The 23,577-nt window shown below is 42.0% G+C and overlaps 1 protein-coding gene across 7 annotated transcripts in view; it reads left to right on the forward strand.

Annotated features, from left to right (window-relative positions):
• The first annotated feature begins 2,182 nt into the window (after positions 1 to 2,182).
• The window catches only part of Reps2 (RALBP1 associated Eps domain containing 2), a 262,097-nt gene continuing 240,702 nt past the window's right edge, over positions 2,183 to 23,577 (forward strand). For 4 of the 7 annotated variants that reach the window (XM_060375351.1, XM_060375353.1, XM_060375352.1 and 1 more), the window contains exon 1: positions 2,186 to 2,566. In XM_060375351.1, coding sequence (XP_060231334.1) covers positions 2,333 to 2,566 — 234 coding nt within the window. In that variant the 5' untranslated portion in view covers positions 2,186 to 2,332. Of the gene's footprint in view, positions 2,567 to 23,577 lie in introns of all 7 variants that reach the window. The other 3 variants (XM_060375349.1, XM_060375348.1, XM_060375347.1) reach the window with 3 other exon arrangements.

Consider the following 23,577-nt stretch of genomic DNA (forward strand, 5'->3'; position numbering starts at 1 on the left):
GCAACTCTTCTCAAGAACAATGGCACTTAAGAGTTTTGTTTTGGAGTCTAGTGCGGTGTCACACGCCTTTAAACTCAGCACTTGGGAGGCAAAGACAGGCAGATCTCTCTGAGTTTGAGGCCAGCCTGCTTTACATAGTAAGTTCCAGGACAGCCAGGGCTATGTAGAGAGACCCTGTCTAAAAAATAAAAACAGATTTTTCTTTTGGAAAAAATACAAATACATAAGATGTTTGCTGAAATTTGCAGTATTGTTGTGAGGCAGACATTTTTCTTCTGGCATATTATTTTGTGGCCTTTTTTCTTTTTGCAGGCTAACTTGGAATTCACTATGTAGTCTACAGTAGCTGCAAAATTTTAGTGATTCTCCTGCCCCAGCCTCCTACTGTTAGGGTTATAAATATTAGCCACCACACTTACCATAGACTTTCTCTTCACAGAACCTTGACTAGAACAGCAGGGTTTTTAAAGTTCTGGGTGCTAGTGTTGACTTTTTGGTAGGAACTTCGACAAATTTTGGACAAAAATTAAAAAAAAAAATGCTTGTTTTCCTGCCAATAAAAGTGTTTTCGGAGCTAGATGCCTTTAAAAAAATCATCATTCCAGAAGTCAAGGACTCTGTGTTACAGAGGTCAGTACTTTCAGGAGCCTACGACATAGGGCTTCTGAAAGACTCTACCCAGGAGGGTATCAAAGCAGATGCTGAGACTCATAGCCAAACTTTGGGCAGAGTGCAGGGAATCTTATGAAAGGAGGAGGAGATAGAAAGACCTGGAGTAGACAGGAGCTCCACAAGGAGAGCAACAGAGCCAAAATATCTGGGCCCTTGGGGGCCCTGCAGAGACCAATACTCCAAACAAGGACTATTCATGGAGAGGACCTAGACCCCCTGATCAAACGTCACCCATGGCAGCTCAGTCTCCAAGTGTGTTCCCTAGAAAGGGGGGCAGGGGTAGTCACTGGCATGGACTCTGTTACCTGCTCTTTAATGTCTTCTACCTGGCGAGGTAGCTTTACTAGGCCACAGAGAAAGAGGATCCAGACAGTCCTGATGAGACCTGACAGGCTCAGGCCAGATAGTCGTGGAGGAGGACCTTCCTTATCAGTGGACTAGGGAAGGGACGTAAGGAGGGGAGAAGGAGGGAAGGGTGGAACTGGGAGGAGATAAAGAAGGCAGTTACAGCTGGTTTACAAAGTGAATAAATTGTAATAATAATAATAATAATAACAATAATAATGATAAAAATAATAGAAGCATAAATTTTCCACACAGTGCCTCCCACCAACTGTTCCCTAGATTTCAGTAGAGCAGTGGAGCAGAATGTACCTCGAATCTGCCAAAAGAGACGTTTTCCTCCCCCTCTTTCGTCTAGGACTTCAGAGTAACTGCTGCCATTTCTTTGTTTGTTTGATTTTTGTTGTTGTTGTTGTTGTTTGTTTTTTGAGACAGGCTTTCTCTGTGTACCCTTTCATGTCCCGAAGTTGCTTTGTAGACCAGGCAGGCTTGAACTCACAGAGATCCGCCTGCCTCTGCCTTCCAGAGTGCTGGGATTACAGGAATGCTACCAAAGCTTGTCATTTCTTAGTAAGGGTCAAATCTAGATCAGAGGCACACTTGAGAAAAGCTGGTCTCAAATACAGTGATCTGCCTAACCCCATCATCATCTTTAAAGTTCTGGGGAGGCGCTGAGACCCCATCCATAAGAACATCTCAGTTCTCTAGCTTTTCAGGACATAGGCGGTACAAGAGACAAGAAAACCCAACTTTTCGGGCCTGGTCTCTTTTCTAAGTGGACACCACATCTGTTCCGGACTCCTAACAAGAAAACATCTCAGTTTTCCCCGTCCTCTGAAAAAAAGGCGCTGTTGTTCTAGTGTTTGCGTCCAGATTTCCCTTGCTAGGCAGGGTGGAGAGCCCAAGATGCTCCCCCAACCCCCCAGGAGACCCGTGGGCTTGGAGGGGAGCTGGCAGCAGCTCTCCCCGTCTGGCCTCGCCCACAGAGCAGGTGAAAGGCTTGGGAAGGCAGCAGGTGGAGTTCTGCTCCTTACCTGGCAAAGGGGCGGGACAGGGCGGGCGTTGGAGGAGGGGCCCAGGTGGGATGCTGGGCTGTGATTGGTCGGTGTGGCGCCAGTTTCCATGTGCCGTGCAGCGGAGGCACAACATTTCAAGCCCGGGGGCGGGGCCGGCGTCCGCTTGGAGGAAGCGGTGGCGCTGCAGCTGCGGGGCTTGGGGGCGGCGGCTTCGGAGGCCAAGGAGGCGGTGGTGGCTCTGGCGGAGGCACCGGCACCTCAGCAGGAGAAGGCACTTGGCTCCGACCCCACCGAAAGGCCCTATGGAGGTGGCGGCGGGCGGAGGCTGCTGCGCGGGGACGCCGCTGCTGTTGAGCGATAGCGAGCAGCAGTGCTACTCTGAGCTCTTCGCGCGCTGTGCAGGGTCTGCAAGCGGGATCCCCGCTTCTGGGCACCCCGAGGCTACCAGGATCGCCTCCTGCACTACTGTTGCGGCTGCCGGTCCGGTGGCTGATCTGTTCCGAGCGTCGCAGCTGCCGAAGGAGACACTGCACCAGGTATGTCTCTGCGCTCCCTTATCCCTAGCGGGTCTGTGGGGGACAGTGTCTATGGGAAGAATGGGGCAACAATGACTATTCTTGGGGATCTGGAAGGCGGCGGCCAGGGCGGCAAAAAGAGGGGGGTGTTGTTCTCAGCCAAGGATGGCGGCGACGCCCTTGTCCCCAGGGACACTAGCCTCCTCTGCAGCTTATCTCCTCCTCGCCCAGTGCTTGGGTGCGCTCTCATTTCTAGGGGTTCTACAGTCTCCCAGACCCAAAGTTTACCGTGTTCTGGAAGTGATGTTTGTTTTGGCTGCTGTCTGCTTTAACCTCTGTTCCTTGCTCCTGCCCCTCCCTTTGTTGACTACACTCTCCGGTGCCTTGCTGGGATTTGAACTTGAAGGGTGTGTATGTCTGTCTGTAGGGCTCTGGGCCTAGGGTAGGGCTGCACGTTGTCCTCTCTTTCTATTTGTGATATGTGCGTCTCTGCCACATATAAATGTTCATTAACTCCTTTCTGGTTGTTAGTATGAAACTGGAAAACCTGAGTGCCCAGTTGAATGTAGAACAGGGACTCAAGGCTGCAAGAGAAGAACGCTGATCAGGTCTAAAGTAAGTTCCCCATTTGGCTCCAGGGGTGGACTCAGAAGTCTACAGCTGCAGTTTCCCATCTTATTGTTGCTTGACTTTGACGTGGAGTTATGAAACAAAGGGTGTCATAGCTTCTTTCTGTCTGCCCTATACCTGGAAAGGAGGAAGGGATGATTCACAGCAGGTGCTGTTTTTGTTTTGCGCTTCCCTTGAAGCTTGGAGAAAGACTGCTTGTTAAGCCTTTTGTCTGTCATCGGATGTCACCAGCAGGAAATGGTGATAATATTATTAATATCAATGCCCAAATATGAATCTTTACTTAAAAAAGTGAAAGTTATTAACAACTGAGTATTTACAGTGGTGAGCAATGCTTTAAAATATAGTTACTAGGGAGTACTGAGGGTTTTATGGTTCACTTGCTATATTTTTTCCTTTGTGTGGTTTTTCTTTCTTTCTTTCCTTCTGTTTTTTTTTTTTTTTTTTTTTTTTTTTTTTTTTTTTTTTTTTTTTTTGCCATTCAAGACTGTTTTATATTGCTGGAGCATACATACATGCTCATATGTTTATGAACATAATTTTAGCCACTTGGTTCACCTTTTGGAATTTAGCATTTAGCATGGCTGTTTGTTCCTGTAGCATTCCTTGATAAAAAGATAGTTCTGCCACAGCTGCTAAACAGTTGAGTTTCACAAGGTGATGAGGAAGTCAGTGTTCTGAAACAAACTGTAGCTGTTACAAGGACCTCAGCATACTGCTGAGCATAATAAATTTACTAAATTGTCTGAGGCAATGCTCCCAGATAACTGGGCCATGCATCTGGCTGGAATTATTTTGTGGTTGGTAATACCTCAAATGTGATAAGAGGGCATATGAAATTTGTTTGAGGTTTCTTCAGAAATTGGAGAGGGGGCTTTCCTGTGATAACCGATGCTTCCTTGAAGTACATGTAATCTAAAAAGAACCCAAGTCACAAAGACTTAAAACTGCATGCAAAAGACTATCTCAGATGTTAGCCAAAGGGCTGTTCCTAGATTTCTTGTAGTAAGTCTGAGCTTTTTTCTCCCTTGCTCAGCCCAGAAAAATAAAACACACCTGCTTTAACTTAGCAAATTAGAATAACCCACTACTTTTGGTACAGGTAAAAATTAACATTTAAAGTCACCCTGAACTCGTAAAGGTAATCAAAGTTGGGAACCAGTGGCCATCTAACTTTTATCCATCACTTTGGTGATATGTGTTTGCTCTGTCTGATTTCATTTGTTTTACCTCATTAGTGTATTAGCTCTTTAAAAACAAATGTAGAAAATTTCCTCCTTTCCCTTCTAAACAGGAGCCTGTATGTTCAGATTTAAGTGGCCCAACAGGTATAACTGCTCAAATCATGGAGACAGTAACAAGACCCGGTAGTTTCTATGGTTAACAACCAGGTTTTCCTCTTATGAAGCATATGATTAAGATTATTGTAATCTAGGGCTGGGGATTTAGCTCAATTGTTAGAATGCGTGCTTAGTATGCATGAAACACTGAGTTCTGTCCACATCACTGCACAGAATGGGGCATGGTGGCACACACCGATATTTTAAGCACTCAGAGGCAGAACGGTCACAAGTTCAAGGTTATCTTTAGCTACATAGTTAAGTTGAGGCCAGCCTGAGTAAGAGTCCTTGTCTTAAAAAGCAATTATTATTATCTATTAAGAAGGAAGAAAGGCCGACTGTGGTGGTACATACTGTAATCCCAGCACTCAGGGACGTAGTGGCAGGAAAATCTCTGGGAGTTCAAGGCCATCCTGGTCTACAAAGCAAGTACAGGACAGCCAATGCTAAACAGAGAAACCCTGTTTCTAAAAACCAAAAAAAGGAGAGGAGGAGGAGAAAGAATCTAACCAGAAATAAATGTTCTATAAAAATAAATAATTTTATTTCCTTTTTAGAGCATAAAATAAACCACGACATCCATTATTTTGTTGGGAAGTAAGCCTTCAAAGTTGCTGTAGGGGTTTTTCTCCAGTTGAAATAGAAATATTTCTATATACTTATAAATTTTATGCCTAAAATCATATATATATATGAGATTTATATACCTATATACTTATAAATTATGTATATGAAATCTTCTTTATATAAAACATTAACACTTGCTATGCTTTGGTAAGAGTCTCCTTAAGGTCCATGTATTGAAGGTTTGTATTGTTGGGAAGTGATTGTAGCCTTGATTGGGGCACAGTAGGAGGTCCTTAACAAACTGGGAGAGCTGTATAGTGTAAAATGGCTACTTCTAAGTGACAAAGTTTATATTTGACTCAACGAATTAACAAACATGTAGATTCCTTTATAATGTCCTTTTTGTAGATGGTGTCACCCTCTGGAGATGCTGTCCACATTTCAGGTCATGATTATTATTGGTTTTCTTTTCCTTTATGTTTTATTTTTTTCAAGACAAAGTTTCTCTGTGTAACAGCTCTGCCTGTCCTGGAAATCACACTATAGGCCAGTCTGGCCTTGAACCCAGAGATTTGCCTGTTTCCTGAGTGCTGGGATCAAAAGCATGTGCCACCACTGCTTGGTTCTGGTTTTTATTTTTATGATAGGCCATTCTTGGACATCAAAATGGGTTATAAAATGTTGTTCAATCTATCAGGAGAAATCTCTGAATGGGGGAAATCTCTAAGTAATATCTGATTGTCAGATAATGGATTAAGATAAAGAATCACATCCAGGCTGTGAGAAGTAGGCTTTTAAAAATTTTTTTAGATTATTTATCTTATTGTTTTATTTGTATAAGAGTTTTCCTCGAGTGCATACATGCGTACTATGTGTGTGCCTGGTGCCTACCAAGGTCAGAAAAGGGTATCAGATTCCCTTGAATCTGCAGTAACTGACAGCTATGAGCTGCTATGTGGGTGCTGGGAATTCAACCCTGGTCCTCTGTAGACCAGCAAGTGTTCTTGACCATTGAGTCAACTCTCCAGCTCAGTAGGGATGTTTTTAAAATCTCTGTGCACAGTCTCATCTTTGAGAAGTCAGTAAAACATTTCAACCTAGGGTCTCACAGCCCAAGCTGGTCTCATACTTTATTAGCAAAAGTTGACCTTGAATTTCTACAACTACCTCCCAAGTGTTGAGAATACAGGTGTGTGCCATCACAAGTCACTCAATTGAAAATTAAAACAAAACAAAATAAAAAACAAAAAGAAAACAACAACAACAACAACAAAAACAGCTTTGAAGAAACTGCTTAATCATTAAGGAAATCAACAGGTAAAAGAAAACCAACAAAATCCTTATCAGGAAAACTTTTTTTTTTCTGCTATGAGATTAGTAACCAGAAAGACTCTACCTAGCAGGGTATTAAAGCAGATGCTGAGACTCATAGCCAAACTTAGGGCAGAGTGCAGGGAACCTTATGGAAGAAGGGGGAGATAGAAAGGCCTGGAGGGGACTGGAGCTCCACAAGAAGAGCAACAGAACCAAAAACTCTGGTCACAGGGGTATTTTGTGAGACTGATACTCTAACCAAGGACCATGCAAGGAGATAACCTAGACCCCCTGCACAGATGTAGCCGATCGCACGTCAGTCTCCAAATGGGCTTCCTAGTAAGGGGAACAGGGGCTGTGTGTGACATGAACTCAGTGACTGGCTCTTTGTTCACTTCCCCCTGAGGGAGGGGCCACCTTACCAGGTCACAGAGGAAGACTATGAGAGACAGTCCTGATGAGACCTGATAGACTAGGTTCAGATAGAAGGGGAGGAGGACCTCCTCTATTAGTGGACTGGGGAAGGGGCATGGGAGGAGAAGAGGGAGGGAGGACGGGATTGGAAGAGGACAAGGAAGGGGGCTACAGCTGGGATACAAAGTGAATAAATTGTAATAAATAAAAAATTAAAAATTTAAATTATTTTAATTTTTGAGATAACATAATTACATTATTTCACCCTTCTTTTTTATGCTTTCAAACCCTCCCACATACGACTCCTTGCTTTCATTTAAATTCATGGACTCTTTTAAAATTCATTTTTTTATATGCATATATACTTATCTTCCTAAGTATAACCTGCTCAGTCTGTATACTGTTACCTGCATTTATATATTCTTGGGGGCTGACCATTTGGTATTTGATAGCCAATTATTCTTCCCAGGGGAAGATTGTTTCTCCCATTCACAGAATCTCTAAGTTGGTGTAGTTCTTTGTATAGGGTTAAGGCCTCTTGGCCTTCCCCCCCATATGTGTTATCATGTCTATTGTTGTCTTTGTTCAGCTTGTGTTTAGGCAGTTGGTGGGAGTTTATGGGTGTAGGTTCTGAGAGTACTAGAAGAAACAATGTCACAGTGAACTCCTTGTTCTTGTTCTTTCAATCTGCCCACTCCCTCTTCTGCAGTGATCCCCAAATGTTAGGTATGATGGTGTTTTGTAGATTTATCAATTGGGACTGGGCTTTGTCTCTGCATTTTGATTGGTTCTGGTTTCCTGTAATGGTTTCTATCTGTTGCAAAGAGAAGTTTCTTTGATGAGGGTCGAGAACTACACTTATCTGAGGGTATGAAAACAAATATTTAGAATGTAGTTAGGAATTATGCTTGTTTAGTAAAGTTGTGGTTGTAGGCTTTCATCAGAGAGACATGACTGCACTAACTCTGGGTAGTTAGTTGTTTAGGTTTTTCAGGACCAGCATTATTTACTTCTTGTTGAATGGGCCTTAAGTTCCATTAGAGACTTGTTTTGGTTACCTCGAAGTTATGAATGTCACTATTACACCTTTGGGGTTATTGTGAAATGCTGGTTATTGTTGTGGTTCATAATTAGCCAGAACTATATTTCTTAAATATGAATGAGGGGCTGGACATCTGTTTCATCAGGTAAGTTTAGTTCCCAGCACCTATATTGGATGGCTCATGACCCCCTGTAACTCTAGCTTCATTGGCTCTGATGCCCCACTTTGGCTTCTGTGGATACTGTACTAATGTGAACCCCCATATATATTCATGATTTAGATTAAAATAAGAAAAAAATCATTTTTCTTTTGTCTTTTTCAAGATAGGGTTTCTCTGTGTAACAGCCATGGCTGTTCTGGATTCTCTTTGTAGACCAGGCTGACCTTGAACTCACAGATATCCACCTGCCTCTGCTTCTCTAAGTACTGGGGTTAAAGGTGAGCACCACTGTGCCTAGCTTAAAATAAAATCTTTAAAATGTAAATGAAACAATTTATTTTTGTTTCTTTAGATCATGTTTATATGTTTATCATTTTATAGCATATGTTATTTTGGGAGACTAGCCTTGAGCTTATATCAACTCTCTTGTGTCAGCCTCTGAAGCTCTGGGGTTACAGTTGTGTGTCACTGTAACATATACTTGAGCTAAGAGGGACTGCCATAAAACCATAATGGTAGAATACTGTTTAGGAAAAGTGGTTTTTTTTTTTTTTTTTCCTGAGACAGGGTTTCTCTGTGTAACTTTGGCTGCCCTAGACTTGCTTTGTAGAAAAGCATGGCCTCTACCACACAGCTTTCAGTCTGCCTTTGCCTCCTTGAGTGCTGGGATTACAGGTGTGCTCCACCACAACCAGATAAGAATAGTGTTGGAAATAGTGCATATTTTTAGACATGGTCTCATGTAGTCCAGGCTGGTCTCAAACTCACTATGTAGGTTAGGATAACTTTGAACTTCTAATCCTCCCTCTACTTCCCAGGTTCTGGGATTACTAACATGTACTACCATGCCAAGTTTATTTTTTTTAAGATAGTAGATGCCAGCAGATACAGTAAGTACCAGATTCAAGGCATTGTCTGATTAAAAGGATATTTGAAGTATGGTACAGTGGGAGGCATGCCTATATCCCAGCCCTGGTGAAGCTGAGGCTGGAGGATAGCAAGTTTGAAGCCAGTTGGTCTTCATAGTGAGACAATACCTCAGTTTGCATGATTTAAAAACTATTTTCTACTTTTGTTTTTTATATATGTATTGACATGTATATATATATATTTGAATTTGTCCTGTTGACACATGTTCCATCAGTTCATTTGTTTCCTTTTGAAAACTTTAAAACTTTGAAAACTTATAGTGAGTCATCATTGTGATATTGTAGAGATCTTTATGCCAAAGGAAAATAGGTGACCTTTCTGATTCATGCCCAATGCCATACTGGGAGATTGTTCTAAACACACATGAACATGGAAAATACCCAATTCTTTTCATGTAGAATGCACATTCTTTTTTGTTTGTTTGTTTGTTTTTAAGACAGGGTTTCTCTGTGTAGCCTTGGCTGTCCTGGACTTGCTTTGTAGACTGGCAGTTTTACTGGGAGAGTTTTATAGAGACAGGTTGAAGAGAAAACAGGCTACACACAAGTGAATGCGGAACAAGCCAGAGAATGAGAACGGGCCAGAAGATTAGAACAGATTGCTGGAGTTAGGTTGAGGCCCAGCAGAGCAATTCAGAGAAAAATCAGATTGAATAAGACAGCTGGGTGCTGGAGAGATGGCTCAGAGGTTAAGAGCAATAGCTGTTTTTCCAAACATCCTGAGTTCAATTCCCAGCAACCATATGATGGCTCATAACCATATATAGTAAGATCTGGTGCCCTCTTGCTTGCAGAGACTGATGCTCCAACCAAAGACCATGCTTGGAGAGAACCTAGACCCCTGTTCAGATGTAGCCCACTGAGGTAGCTCAGTCTTCAAATGAGATCCCTAATAAGGAGAGCAGGGGCTGCTTCTGCCATGAACTTGGTTGTCTGCTCTTTGATCACCTCTCCCTGGCAATGCAGCCTTGCCAGGCCACAGAAGAAGAGGATCCAGCCAGTCCTCATGAGACTTGATAGAATAGGGTCAGATGGCAGTGGAGGAGGACCTCCCCTATCAGTAGACTAGGGAAGGGAATGAGAGGAAGAGGTTGGGATTGGGAGGAGATGAGGGAGGAGGCTACATTTGGGATATAAAGTGAATAAATTACAAAAAATAAAAAAAAAAACAACAAATGTGTAAAAGAGAATAAATCAGCCGGGAGAGGTTTTTGAGCCAGAACAGCTGACAATTTGTCTGTCTCTGCTTCCCTGAGTACTAAGATTAAAGGTGTTAGCCACTACATCCTGCTACACATTGATATTCTGGAGTGTGCCAGGGGCCTTTAAATCTAGCGAGACTTTCATGGGCTTTCTTTTTTTATTATTTAGAGAATACTCTATTAGTTTCTGTAATCAAATCCACATAGAAAAGACTTCATGTATTTAATACAGTATATTATCCTTACGCAGATGGAAAAAAGCCCACCCTAAATTTAATATTTCTAGGTCAATATGGCTATTAATTTTTGTGCAATGCCAATTCAGCATGGCCAACAAGGGTACTTTTTTCCCCAGAGTTGATAGCACAGCTGAAGTTTCCAAAAATTCAGATACACACACACACATACACACACACACCCTTACCCTCATGTGTATATATAACTAGTAATGTTAGTATGTCGTACATCAATAGCAGCAGCAACAGCGTTTCCAAGTTATGCAGTTATCTGAACAAAATTGTAGAGAAATCCAGTACATTCGACTAAGAAGAAAAATATGTGGCAGTGCACGCTTTTAATCCCAATACTGAAAAAGCAGAGACAGATGGGATCTGTATGAGTTCAAAATCAGCCTGGTTTACATAGTGCGTTCCAGGCCAGCCCAGGCTACACAAGACACTGTCTAAAGGGGTGAAAAAAAAAGGAAAGAAAGAAAGAAAGTAAAACAACAGTTTAGAAAACTGCAGTACAGTTCTGTTACTATTGTGGTGCCTGGCATTTTTACTAATCCTTTTAAATTTACGTCATTTCTACTCCTCCCAACTCTTCCCATTCCCCACTTCTCCCTTTCAAGTTCACATGACCTCTTCTTTATTTACTATTGTTTTACACACACACACACACACACATACACACACACAACACAGAGTCCATCTAATGTTACTCTTATGTACATCAGGGCTATTCCTGGAGAAAACTTATTCTCTGGCTTTCATTAGCTCTCTCTCACTCACTCACTCTTGTTCTCTCTGGCTTTTGCTGTCCCTCAGCAGCCATTACCTGACAATAGCTCTTCACCTAGAAGTGAGGCCTTGTGGAATTTCTGCCATCCACATTGGAATGTCAATCAATGTTGTCACAGCTCAGGTCTTGTTTATGCAACCAAAATCCTGAGATTTCCTGGGTGCAGTTTCCTTCTCACATAGAAGAGACAGTCTGTCAGCAGGGGTTCTGATCCTCTGGCTCTTTCTATCTTTCTTTCTACATCTCCTTCCTTAATTTTCCTTGAGCCTAAGGTGTAGGGGTTGTGTTACAGTTGTACTAAATGGAGCCGGCACCTTGTGGTCGTTTATTCTCTGCATTTTGATCAGTTTTGGATCTCTGTAGTATATACTCCATCTTCTGCAAAAGAAGCTATTCGTGGGCATAAGGATAAGTATTTGGAATAGAGATAGAAATTACATTGGTTTAGGACAAATGGCAGTAGTAGGTTGTCTCCCAAGGATAGTTGTTTTACAGTATCAGACCAGTACTAGGCAAGAAATGATCATAGTGAGCATTCCTTAAGTCCAATTAAGCAGCTGTTGATTACCTCCAAGATGAAAGTTCGGTTATTGTACCATTGGTGAAATCTTGCTAGGCAGGTTATTGTGGTTGAGAGGCTTCAGAGCTGGCTAGGACTATTGATTTCTTTTCTTCCTCCCTTGGCAGCTTACCTTCTGATACTATGAAAGCTAGTCCTGGGGGGAGGTCTTGTCAGATCCAGCTCCTGTCTTCGGTGATGGGGATTTATCTTCAACTTCTAGGAGACAATGAAATGTAATAGCAATAGACTATATTGTTTAGGGAGTGTCCTTGGATTCCCCTTACCAATAACTAGAAGGGAGGTTTTTCATGTCTGATACTGGGGTTTCTGTTAGCGAGTCTGTGGCTGGCTCTGTAGAACAAGTTTTTCTAAGTGCTCTCTCTCTGTCTCTGTGTCTCTGTCTCCCTGTGTGTACCTGTATATACACATATCTATATACGGTGTATATTTTAAGTAAGCTTATAAAATGTTTCTTTTTTTAACTTTTATTAATTACACTTTATTCACTTTGTAGTCCCCGATAAACCCCTCTCTCCTCCCCTCCTAATCCCACCTTACCTCCCCCTTCTTCACACATGCCCCTCCCCAAGTCCACTGATAGGGGAGGTCCCCCTCTCCTTCCTTCTGATCCTAGTCTATCAGATCTCATCAGGAGTGGCTGCATTGTCATCTTCTATGGCCTGGTAAGGCTGCTCCCCCCTCAGGGGGAGGTGATCAAAGAGCAGGCCAAACAGTTCATGTCAGAAGCTGTCCCTCTTCCCATTACTATGAAACCCACTTGGACACTGAGCTGCCATGGGCTACATCTGTGCAGGGGTTCTAGGTTATCTCCATGCATGGTACTTAGTTGGAGTGTGAGTATCTGGGAAGACCCCTGTGTTCAAATTTTCTGGTTCTGTTGCTCTCCTTGTGGGGTTCCTGTCCTCTCCAGATCTTACTATTTCCCACTTCTTTCATAAGATTGCCTGCACGTTGCCCAACAGTTGGCCATAAGTCTCAGCATCTGCTTTGATAGTCTGCAGGGTAGAGCCTTTCAGAGGCCCTCTGTGGCGGGTTCCTAACTTGTTTCCTGTTTTCTTCTTCTTCTGATGTCCATCCTCATTGCGTTTCGGGATGGGGATTGAGCATTTTAGTCAGAGTCCTCCCTCTTGATTAGTTTCTTTAGATGTACAGATTTTAGGAGGTTTATCCTATATTACATGTCTATGATTGAGTATATACCGTGTGCATCTTTCTGCTTCTGGGACAGCTCACTCAGGATGATCCTTTCCAGTTCCCACCATTTACCTGCAAATTTCATGATTTCCTTATTTTTCATTGCTGAGTAATATTCCATTGTGTAGATGTACCACAATTTCTGCATCCATTCTTCAGTTGAGGGGCATCTTGGTTGTTTCCAGGTTCTGGCTATTACAAATAAAGCTGCTACAAACATGGTTGAGCAAATGTCCTTATTGTGTACTTGAGCCTCCTTTGGATATATGCCTAGGAGTGGTATGGCTGGATATTGAGGAAGCGCTATTCCTAGTTGTCTGAGAAAGCGCCAGATTGATTTCCAGAGTGGTTGTACAAGTTTGCATTCCTACCAGCAGTGGAGGAGGGTCCCCCTTTCTCCACAACCTCTCCAGCATGTGTTGTTAGTTGAGATAAAATGTTTCTTTATGGCTTAAAAATTCCTTAGTGTTATTTATCTCTCCTGCCTCCCTTCCCCTCTATGTTGCTTTTCCTCATCCTTCCCTAGTTGAAGATTCTCCCAGTTTCTCTCTTTCCTTCTTCATAGCAGCTGTGTCCTACTATCCACCTATATAGAGCTCCTTCCTGCATCCTTTCATGGTCTCTTTCTAGTTTCTTGGCTTCTGCAGTTGCTTTGGGTTGTATGCTGGGATCTAAAGATTTGGAGTTAAGTTCTACATGTAAGACAGAATATGTAGCATTTATCTTTCTGGGTTTGGGTTACCTCACTTAGTATATAGTATTTTCCAGTTATATCTATTTACTTAAATTTTTCCTTTTCTTCTGCTGCTGAATAGAATTCCACTGTGTATGTCTTTTTTTTTTTTTCTGAGACAGGGTTTCTCTGAGTACCCTTGGCTGTCCTGGACTCACTTTGTAGACCAGGCTGGCCTTGAAGTCACAGATATCTGCCTCCCAGACTGCTGGGATTACAGATGTATGTTACTGTGCTTGGATGGCGTGCTGCTTAACACACACACACATACACACACACAATTTTGCTGGTTTTGGTGGTGCATGCTGTTAGGCAAATGCTGAATAAGATGAAAGGTGTGTGGGGGGGATTATGAACTTCAGGCCAGCCTGAGCTACATCTTTTCCTTTTTGTTCTCTGTTTCTTTTTTGCTGTAAGACATATTACCAAATAAGAGTCAGAGGACACGTACCACCCCAAACAACAACCCACCACACAAAATCTCAAACAAATAGGTACCATAATGTAGACCTCACTGTACTTGACCACTAAGGCTCAACACCACTAGTCTATATTTCTGACTTTGATTCCTTCTTCCTATTACTGTAAATCAACTATCAGACACACATTTGATAGGTCTTATCTTCAGTAAATGAACCTGAGAGTGGGCAGGAGGAGATGGGAGTGTGGAGTGGCTTAAAATGTGTGGGAAAGGTGCATATAGCCCGTGGTTAAATGGTAAGACTGACAATGGTTTTCTACATAAAGCTATTGAGTGTGGGATAATGGTTCTTGAGAACTGATTTGTAATAGTTGGGGACATATAGGCAAAGAACTCTTAAGTCAGAATACCACAGAGCTAATTACACACCCACGTTTACTGCTGTACTGTTCACAATAGCCAGGAACTGGAACCAGCTTAGGTGCCCTCCTACTGATGATTGAATAGAGAAAATGTGTATGTATACACAATGGAATTTTATGTAGCTATAATGAGAAGTGAAATTGTTACATTTGCAGGAAAATGGATAGAACCGGAAATCAGAAATATGCCAGACTGAGAAAGACAATACATATTTTCCTTTTTTTTGAGACAGGGTTTCTCTGTGAGTAGCTTTGGCTATCCTGGAACTTGCTCTGGAGACCAGGCTGGCCTCAAGCTTGGAGATCCTCTTTCCTCTGCTTCCCGAGATCTGGGATTACAGTCATGTACCACCACTGCCTGGCAATATGTATTTTATTTCCTGGAGAATCTAGAATTTTTTTTTTTCGCGTGCATATGTGTGTGTGTGTGTGAGAGAGAGAGAGAGAGAGAGGGAGTGGGTATGAAACTAGAAAAGACATTTTGAGAGAGGAGGAAGAAATATTAAGGGACTGGGATGGTGTAAAAGAGAGTAATGAGCATTGAGGAAAGGGGATGAATAACAACAAAGTATTTTGATACATATCTATGAAAAGGCAATAATGAAGCCCATTACCTTGAATGGTACCTAAAAATATTTCTAAAAGGTAAAAAAAAAAAAGAGAATACTTGGAGAAAGCAATAGGGAGATCAAAAAGTAACCAAGTGAAGTCCAGAAATAAAAGACAGCTTTGAAAATTGTCCTAGTTTCACACTCCTAATTTGGGACTTGCCTCCTTTAAGGGCACAGGAAATTGGTTTTGATGTAATCTTAGGTTATTTTGCTAATTATTTGAAACTTCCACAAGATGGTTTGGTTCCTTTCTAGCCACCTCCCCCTCTCCTCCACCCAAGTTTAGTTTTCTATAGTCAAGTACCTTATATTTTCTATTTATTGAATTTTGTTCTTCTCGCATATCTACCGGCAGCCAACCAGTCATCCTGAGCCATTTTAGGACTGAGGGGCTCCCTGTAGCATGGGACTTGTAGTCTTTAGGCAGCCACCAGCACACTGGCATGATTGGCTCTTACTCTGTTGATAACTATAGAATCTATCTGCTGCTCTGTGTTGAGTTGTAACGCCTTAACACAGTGCCCATTTACTCTCCCCTCGCTTCTGTGCCTTGGGAGTTACTGAAGGATTTCTTAAAGCTTCAGTCAAGTCAGGGTCTTTTCTGAGACGGATACTCCAAACAAGGATGATGATGGAGATAACCTAGAACCCCTGCACAGATGTAGCCCATGGCAGCTCAGTATCCAAATGGGTTCCCTAGTAAAGGGAACAGGGCCTGTCTCTGACACGAACTCTGAACTCCGTGGCTGGCTATTTGACCACCCCCCTCCCATGAGGGGGGAGCAGTCTTGCAAGGCCACAGAGGAGGACAATGCAGCCAGGGTCTGCATTGATGAGACCTGATAGGCTAGGGTCAGATGAAAGGGGAAGAGGACCTCCCCTATCAGTGGACTTGGAAAGGGGCATGGGAAGAGATGAGGGAGGGAGAGTAGGATTGGGAGGGAATTAAGGAGGGGGCTACAGTTGGGATACAAAATGAATAAACTGTAATTAATATAAAAAATAAAAATTTAATAAAAAAAAGATATCTGCCTGACTACATTGCTACTGGAGCTCAGGAACTTCATCCAACCTTCGGTGGCTGTTTGTAGAATGGAGTTGCTTGTGATTTGGAAGTTTGTTTCTTTTGGTGCTTGAGCAGGCTAGGCGAGCTTCCACTGCTGAGTTACATCCCAAGCCTGCTTATGATTTTCAGACTAAGTCCCTGAGCTACTCAAAAACACTGACATGGTCCTCCCTCCCTCCATGCAATTGACAGTCCAGTTGTTTGCTTCTTCAAGGCTAGCAGGGGACTGCCTCTCTCCAGCCAGCTAGGATAAATGATGTCCTACCACCTTTGATGTATTCTGTTGGCTAGATGCAGGTCGTAGGTTCTCTCAGTACTTAGGGAGAATGCCAATGACAGGAAGTGAAAACTGTTTGCCTGGTCGGGGGAGGTACCCTAAGGTCTTTGTACTATGCCTGCTTTCTATGTTTTATCTGAAATAGAACATTATTCTTGTGATTAGCTTTTTATTTATTTATTCATTTATTTTAACTTTTATTAACTATACTTTATTCACTTTGTAGTCCCCCATAAACTCCTCCTTCCTCCCCTCCTAATCCCACCTTCCCTCCTATTTCTTCATGCAACCCCTCCCCAAGTCCACTGATAGGGGAGGTCCCTCTCTACTTTTTTGCCTCACAATGTTTATAATGTATCAGTTATATTTTCAGAAAATATAAAAAGTGAGAAGTTGTCTTTTCTTCCATTTGATCTTTAGGTAAGGGCACAGTTAACTGGCTCAGAGAAACTTGGAACAGTTTTCATAATAATGAATTTTTTAAAAAAAATTTATTTTATTAATTAACACTTTATTCACTTTGTATCCCCCCATAAACCCCTCTCTCCTTCCCTCCCAATTCCACCCTTCCTTCCCCTTCTTCACTCATGCCCCTCCCCAAGTCCACTGATGGGGAGGTCCTCCTCTGCTTCCTTTTGATCTTAGTCTATCAGATCTCATCAGAAGTGGCTGCATTGTCATCTTCTGTGGTCTGGTAAGGCTGCTCCCCCCTCAGGGGGAGGTGATCAAAGAACAGGCCAATTAGATTATGTCAGAGACAGTCCCTCTTCACATTACTATGTAACCCACTTGGACACTGAGCTGCCATGGGCTACATCTGTGCAGGGGTTCTAGGTTATCTCCATGCCTGGTGCTTGGTTGGAGTGTGAGTCTCTGGAAAGACCCCTGTGTTCAAATTTTCTGGTTCTATTGCTCTCCTTGTGGGGTTCCTGTCCTCTCCAGATCTTACTATTTCCTACTTCTTTCATAAGATTCCATGTACTCTGCCCAACAATTGGCCATAAGTCTCAGCATCTGCTTTGATAGTCTGCAGGGCAGAGCCTTTCAGAGGCTCTCTGTGGCAGGTTCCTAGGTTGTTTCCTGTTTTCTTCTTCTTCTGATGTCCATCCTCTTTGCCTTTCGGGATGGGGATTGAGCATTTTTGACTCAGGTTTTCCCACTGTAACCTAGGCTGGCCTTTGCATCTCAGGCTGTATTCAAATTCAGAGTCCTTTTCCCTTAGTCTCCAGAAGGTTAGACCTTCAGGCATGTTACAAGATACTTAGCCTGGCTACCTTTTTGAGGCTATCTCAAACACACACACACACACACACACACACACACACACACACACACACACACAGTTTAGTAACTAATTTAGAATTTATCCTAAGAAAAGAGTTTTCTTAGAAAACTCTCCCATGTATAGTGGCACATACCTTTAATTCAAGTACTGGTTGGGCGGGGGGGGGGGGGGGGGGGCGGCAGGGGCAGGTGGATCTCTCTGAGTTCAAGGTCAGCCTGGTCTATAGAATAATTTCCAGGACAGTCAGGATGACACAGAGAAACCCTGTTTCAAAAAAACAAAACAAAACAAAACAAAAAACCAAAAAACCCAAAAACAAACAAACAAACAAACAAAGATAGGAAAGAAGGAAGGTTGGTTGGTTTGTTGGTTAGTTGATTCCCCCACTTGCTCTGATAAGTTCTAGTATAATTTGGGCTGTTAATGCACTTACTATAACACTGAGGATAGATGGCCTCCTCTTCCTGAGTGCTGGTTTAGTTTTCATGTATAATATTGTGTGTATGTGTGTGTGTGTGTGTGTGTGTGTGTATCTCAAGTAGAACTGGTAAGCCTATCTTCCTAGATATTTTCCGTTTTATTCTTTAGGTCAATTGTTTTTCCTTTTAATTCAAAGTAGGTAGGAAAAAGAAGCCAGAAAAACATATGGTACAGTGGTTGACTACTTTCTTAACATGTGAGAGTCAGGTTTGACCTCCGCAAAATATTAAAAAGCAGCCGGGCAGTGGCACATACCTATATTCCCACCACTCAGGGAGGTAGAGGCAGGCAGATCTCTGAGAGTTTGAGACCAGTCTGGTTTACAAAGGGGGTCGAGGACAGCCAAGGCTATACAGAGAAATATTGTCTCAAATACCCTACCCCCATAACAAAAAATAAAAAGCAAAACCCTGGGTTCAATTTAGGGCTTTTTCAATTAGGACAATGAAAATAATACATATTTTGGGACATAGTCTTACTATGTTGTCTTGACCAGCTGTATGTATCCCTGACCAGCCTGGTACAGTCTGTGTAGCTCAGGCTGGACCCAAAGTTGAGGTAATTCTCCTGCTTCAAACTCTCAAGAACTCAGATCATAGGTTTGTACCACATGACTGCTAACCCAGCATATCTTTGTTTTTTATAACCCTCCCCAACTAGAACTGAGCATTTTGCTATGGATATGGCCAACATATCACGATAATGCCAGCATTTTTACAGATAGAGGATGTTTATCTGTATTTGGTGGCTCACATATTTTACAAGCACTTAGAGGGCTAAGGCAGGGAATTGCTGTTAAGTTTGAGAACTGCCTGGATGATACGGTTAGACTCTGTCTCAGAAAACAAAAAAGGAATTTTATATTATACATTTATCAGAGATATATCAGGGATGGATTACTGTAGATTAGACATTGGCTAATCTTACTCATTGTGGCAAAAACATATTTCTACCACATATTTGATTTTTATTGTTTTGATGGATTATATTTAAATACAGTTTTATAGTCTTATGCGTTTCATGCATTTAAAACATTATTTTTAGAAGATATCCACATACCATACTACGAATGTATCTGGGGCAGACATTACATATTACAAAAAATACTGTCTTTAAATCATTTTTTTTTTTGGTTGAAAAATTAGTTAGGAAGCCTTGCTCTGAAGAGCTGCACAGCATTAGGAGCAGAAATATCTGTTATTCTTAGCTTACTGATGTCCTGGTTGGGAGTGAGGTTCTGTAAGGCTTCTGTGGTCCCCCTGCTTCCAGGCTCTCCTGCAGGAAGCCGAGAGTGAATGGCTGCTCAGCTGCTTCCTCAGGTACCTCACAGTCGCTGCAGTCCCAACGACGTCCCATCTCTGCGTTGTGTTACCTTTTGTCTACCCTCTCAGATGGCTTCCCTGTGCAGGGTGAAGGATGAAAGAGTTAGGACGTACTGCGGAGAGCCACTCTGGAGCAAGTACCAGCTGCTTGCCAGGCTTATTTTCTTTACACTCTTTATGTGAGAGCCCTTCGCTCTGACAGACTGAAGGCAAACGTCATTTTGACAGGTTTGAGAAACTCAGCTATCCTCTACCCTCCTAATGCTGTGAGCCTTTAATACAGTCCTCTTTTTGTAGTGACCACAAAGTTACTTCATTGCTACTTCATTACTCTAATTTTGCTCCTGTTATGGATTGTAATGTAAATATCTGATATGCAGGATATCTGATATGTGAGCCTCCAAAGGGGGTTAAATTCACGGGTTGAGAACCACTGTTCTACACCTGTAGGTTAAGGGAGGCTTTAACATTAAGCTAGTGGGAGATGTTTGTTTTGACTTAATCCATTTGTAGCATTTTGAAGAGAAATAGTTTGGTTCAGTCTCTTTGGGGTTTCAACCGTGAATTTCTCAAGCAACTGAAGTAAACCCCATAAATGCCAGATATTAAGATGTATTTAATAAGCGAGTAATACACTGAGGCAGTAAGACGGTCAATTCAAAGCCTCTGGTCACTACATAGAGAGTTTGAATTAGACTGAACAACTTACTGCCTCAAACATTAGAAAAAAAATTTTTTTTTAAAGATTGGGGATATAGCTCAATGGTAGTATCTAACACATAGTGAGGTCCTGTATTTAAAGGCACTCTTTGTGAAATACTTAATATTTGTCCCAGATGCTTTCAAAGGGACATATTGAACACAGTAATCTCCTTGTTTCTCCTTTAGTTCAGAGTCGGCTTCGAGAAAGCAGATGTCATTACACCAACAACTTTTTGCCCCCAGAGCCATTCGGCATACTCTGCCTTTTGAGTTCATCTTTGGAATTATATCATTTTTCCTCATTAAAGTTATATATACATATAACAACTTTTTGCCCCCAGAGCCACTTGGTACACTCTATGTTTTGAGATTATCTTTGGAATTATGTCATTTTTCCACATTAAAATTATATATACCTGTGCATGTGCAAGTGAAAGGACAACTAGCAGGAATCAGTGCTCTCTTTCTATCCTGTGGGTCCTGGGGATTGAACTCAGAATGTTAGGCTTGGTTGTAAGTTCCTTTACCTACTGAGCTATATCACTGGCCCTAGGTTTTTTGTTTGTTTGTTTTGTTTTGTTTTTCAGGCAGAGTTTCATGTAGTTCATGTTGACCCTGAACTGGTCTTGGAGTTGAGGATGATCTTAAACGCCTAGTCTTCTAGTCTTTTCCCCTCACCTTCCAAATATGTGCCCCACCACACTCAACTTAGAAGTATTTTATCACCCCTCCTTTGCACATATTCTCATGCTTTCATAGTTTTAATACTGAGAGAGGACAATAAGAATAATCTATGTAAATTTTAGCGTGTGGATGTTTTAGTCTCTTAAATTATTCTTTGTTCCCAAGTCAAGGTTTTTAAAGCTCAGCACTACAGACACCTTTGGCTGGAGAAGTTGTGAAGGGTTGAGGGAGCTGTCTTTGTGCATGCTGAATGTCTGATGGCTGTGATTTCTGTCTACTTGATGTGTCATTCCTGGTAATGTCTTAGAGGAGGAATTATTGCTTTTATATTGATTTTGTATACGTTGGGTATCTCGCTTAAAGGTATAATTGCATGTGTCTATCTAAGTAAAGGACATGGCCTATCTATCTTTACCTCCTTCCTTCATTCGCTGTTTTTTCAGAGACAGCATCTTATCTGTAGCTTCAATTGGCTAGAAAGTTTCTGCATATACCAGGCTGGCCTGGAACTCCCAGAAGTCCTACTGTTTCAGCCTCCTGAGTGTTGGGTTTATAGGCATGAAACACCATGTCCTTCTGGAGAGAAAAACAAAACCAAAACTAAAAACATTTATTTTGTTTGTCTGTTTGCCTGAGACATGGTGCTACAATATAGCTCCCACTGGACTTTACCTTGCTTTGCAGTCCAAGCTGGCCTTGAACTTGCTGCCCAGCTTTCTGAGTAGCTGGAATTACAGGCAAGTACCATGATGACCAGCTCTAATCCTTTTAAAACTCTTCTAAAAATAGAAGTAAAAGGAATACTCTTAAGCTCAGTTTTCTAGGTCAACGTCACACTGATACCAAAGTCAGAATCAGATACCACAAGAAAAACAAACAAACAAACAAACAAAAAACTAAACTAAAGGCAATATCTCTAATGAACATATGCACAGAAATCTTCAACACATCACTACCCAGCTGAATCCAGTGACATATTCAAAGGATCATAAACTGTAAACAAGTGGGGTTTGTCTTGAAGTTCAGGCTGCCTGAAAGTACACAAAAGAATATGATATACTATACCAATAGAGTGAAAGGTAAAAGGGTCATTTCAACAGATGTTTAAAAAGCAATTGACAGGTCTAGAGAGATGGCTCAGTGGTTCAGAGCATTGTCTGCTCTTCCAGAGGTCCTGAGTTCAGTTCTCAGCAACCTGTGGTGGCTCACAACCATCTGTAATGGGAACTGATTCTCTCTTCTGGTATGTGTGAAGACAACACTTGTGTATATAAAATAAGTAAATAAATAAATATAAAGCACTTGACAGTGTTCCACATCCTTTCCTGATTAAAAAAAAATTTCCTGATAAGAGCAACAGAACCAGAAAATTAGAGCACAGGGGTCTTTCTAGAGACTCATATTCCAACCAAGTACCATGCATGGAGATAACCTAGAACCCCTGCACAGATGTAGCACATGACAGTTCAGTGTCCAAGTGGGTTACATAGTAATGGGAAGAGGGACTGCCTCTGACATAATCTGATTGGTCTGTTCTTTGATCACCTCCCCCTGACGGGGGAGCAGTCTTACCAGGCCACAGAAGATGACAATGCAGCCACTCCTGATGTGATCTGATAGACTAAGATCAGAAGGAAGGAGAGGAGGACCTCCCCATCAGTGGACTTGGGGAGGGGCATGTGTGAAGAGGGGAAGGGAGGGTGGGACCGGGAGGGGAGGAGAGAGGGGCTTATGGGGAGATACAAAGTGAATAAAATGTAATTAATAAAAAAAATTTCTGATAAAAATTCTTAACAAAATAAATATTGAAGGAAAAAATTCAACATAATGAAGGACATTTGTGGAGAAAGGTCCACAGCTAATATCAAAATCAGTGCTAACAACTGAAAGTTCTCTTTTAGAATCCCATACAAGGCAAGAGTACCCACTCTCATCACTTTTATTAAAAAACAGTATGAAAATTACTAACAAGAATAGTCAGGCAAGCCAAGGGTGATGGTTAAGTCTGTAATTCAGTGCTTGGAAGGTGGAGGCAGGAGGATCAGAATTTCAAAGTACGCATCAACTATATAACAAGTTAGAGGCTAGTCTATTAAAGCCCCACATATAGCCATATATAACCATATAGATTATGTCTACAATGAACTGATTTCTCTTTGTAAATAAAATAAACCCAATTTGAAAGATGTGATGACCCACACCCTATAATGGGCTATATAAACATGCTGTGGATATAAACATGTTTTTGTTTTGGTCCCAGGTGTGGGATGTGGGACTGATTCAGATGGTCCACAGCAGTAGCGTATTTGCCTCATGCAGGCTCTGAGAGGAGCTCTGTGCCAGCTGCTGATAGTTTGAATATGAGGACTCTGCAGAGAGAATAAATGCCAGAGCCCAGAGAGAGGAGCGGAGAGAAAGAACAAGGCTGCCCCTGCATCCACATTGCTGCTCTTGGTTGCTGTTGTGAGACAAGATGGAGATCTCCTAAAACGAGGATTGGACTGGCTCCAAGGAACCTGACAACCCTAAGCAGTAGGAAGGAGAGAAAAAAAAATAGCTGCACCCACCTCTCCCACTAACCCTTTCTCTCTCCTACTTGGTGTTGGGGTGTTGGAAGGGATTGGGGTGAAG

This window comes from Meriones unguiculatus, chromosome X (genome assembly GCF_030254825.1).
Source record: "Meriones unguiculatus strain TT.TT164.6M chromosome X, Bangor_MerUng_6.1, whole genome shotgun sequence".
Taxonomy (NCBI): domain Eukaryota; kingdom Metazoa; phylum Chordata; class Mammalia; order Rodentia; family Muridae; genus Meriones; species Meriones unguiculatus.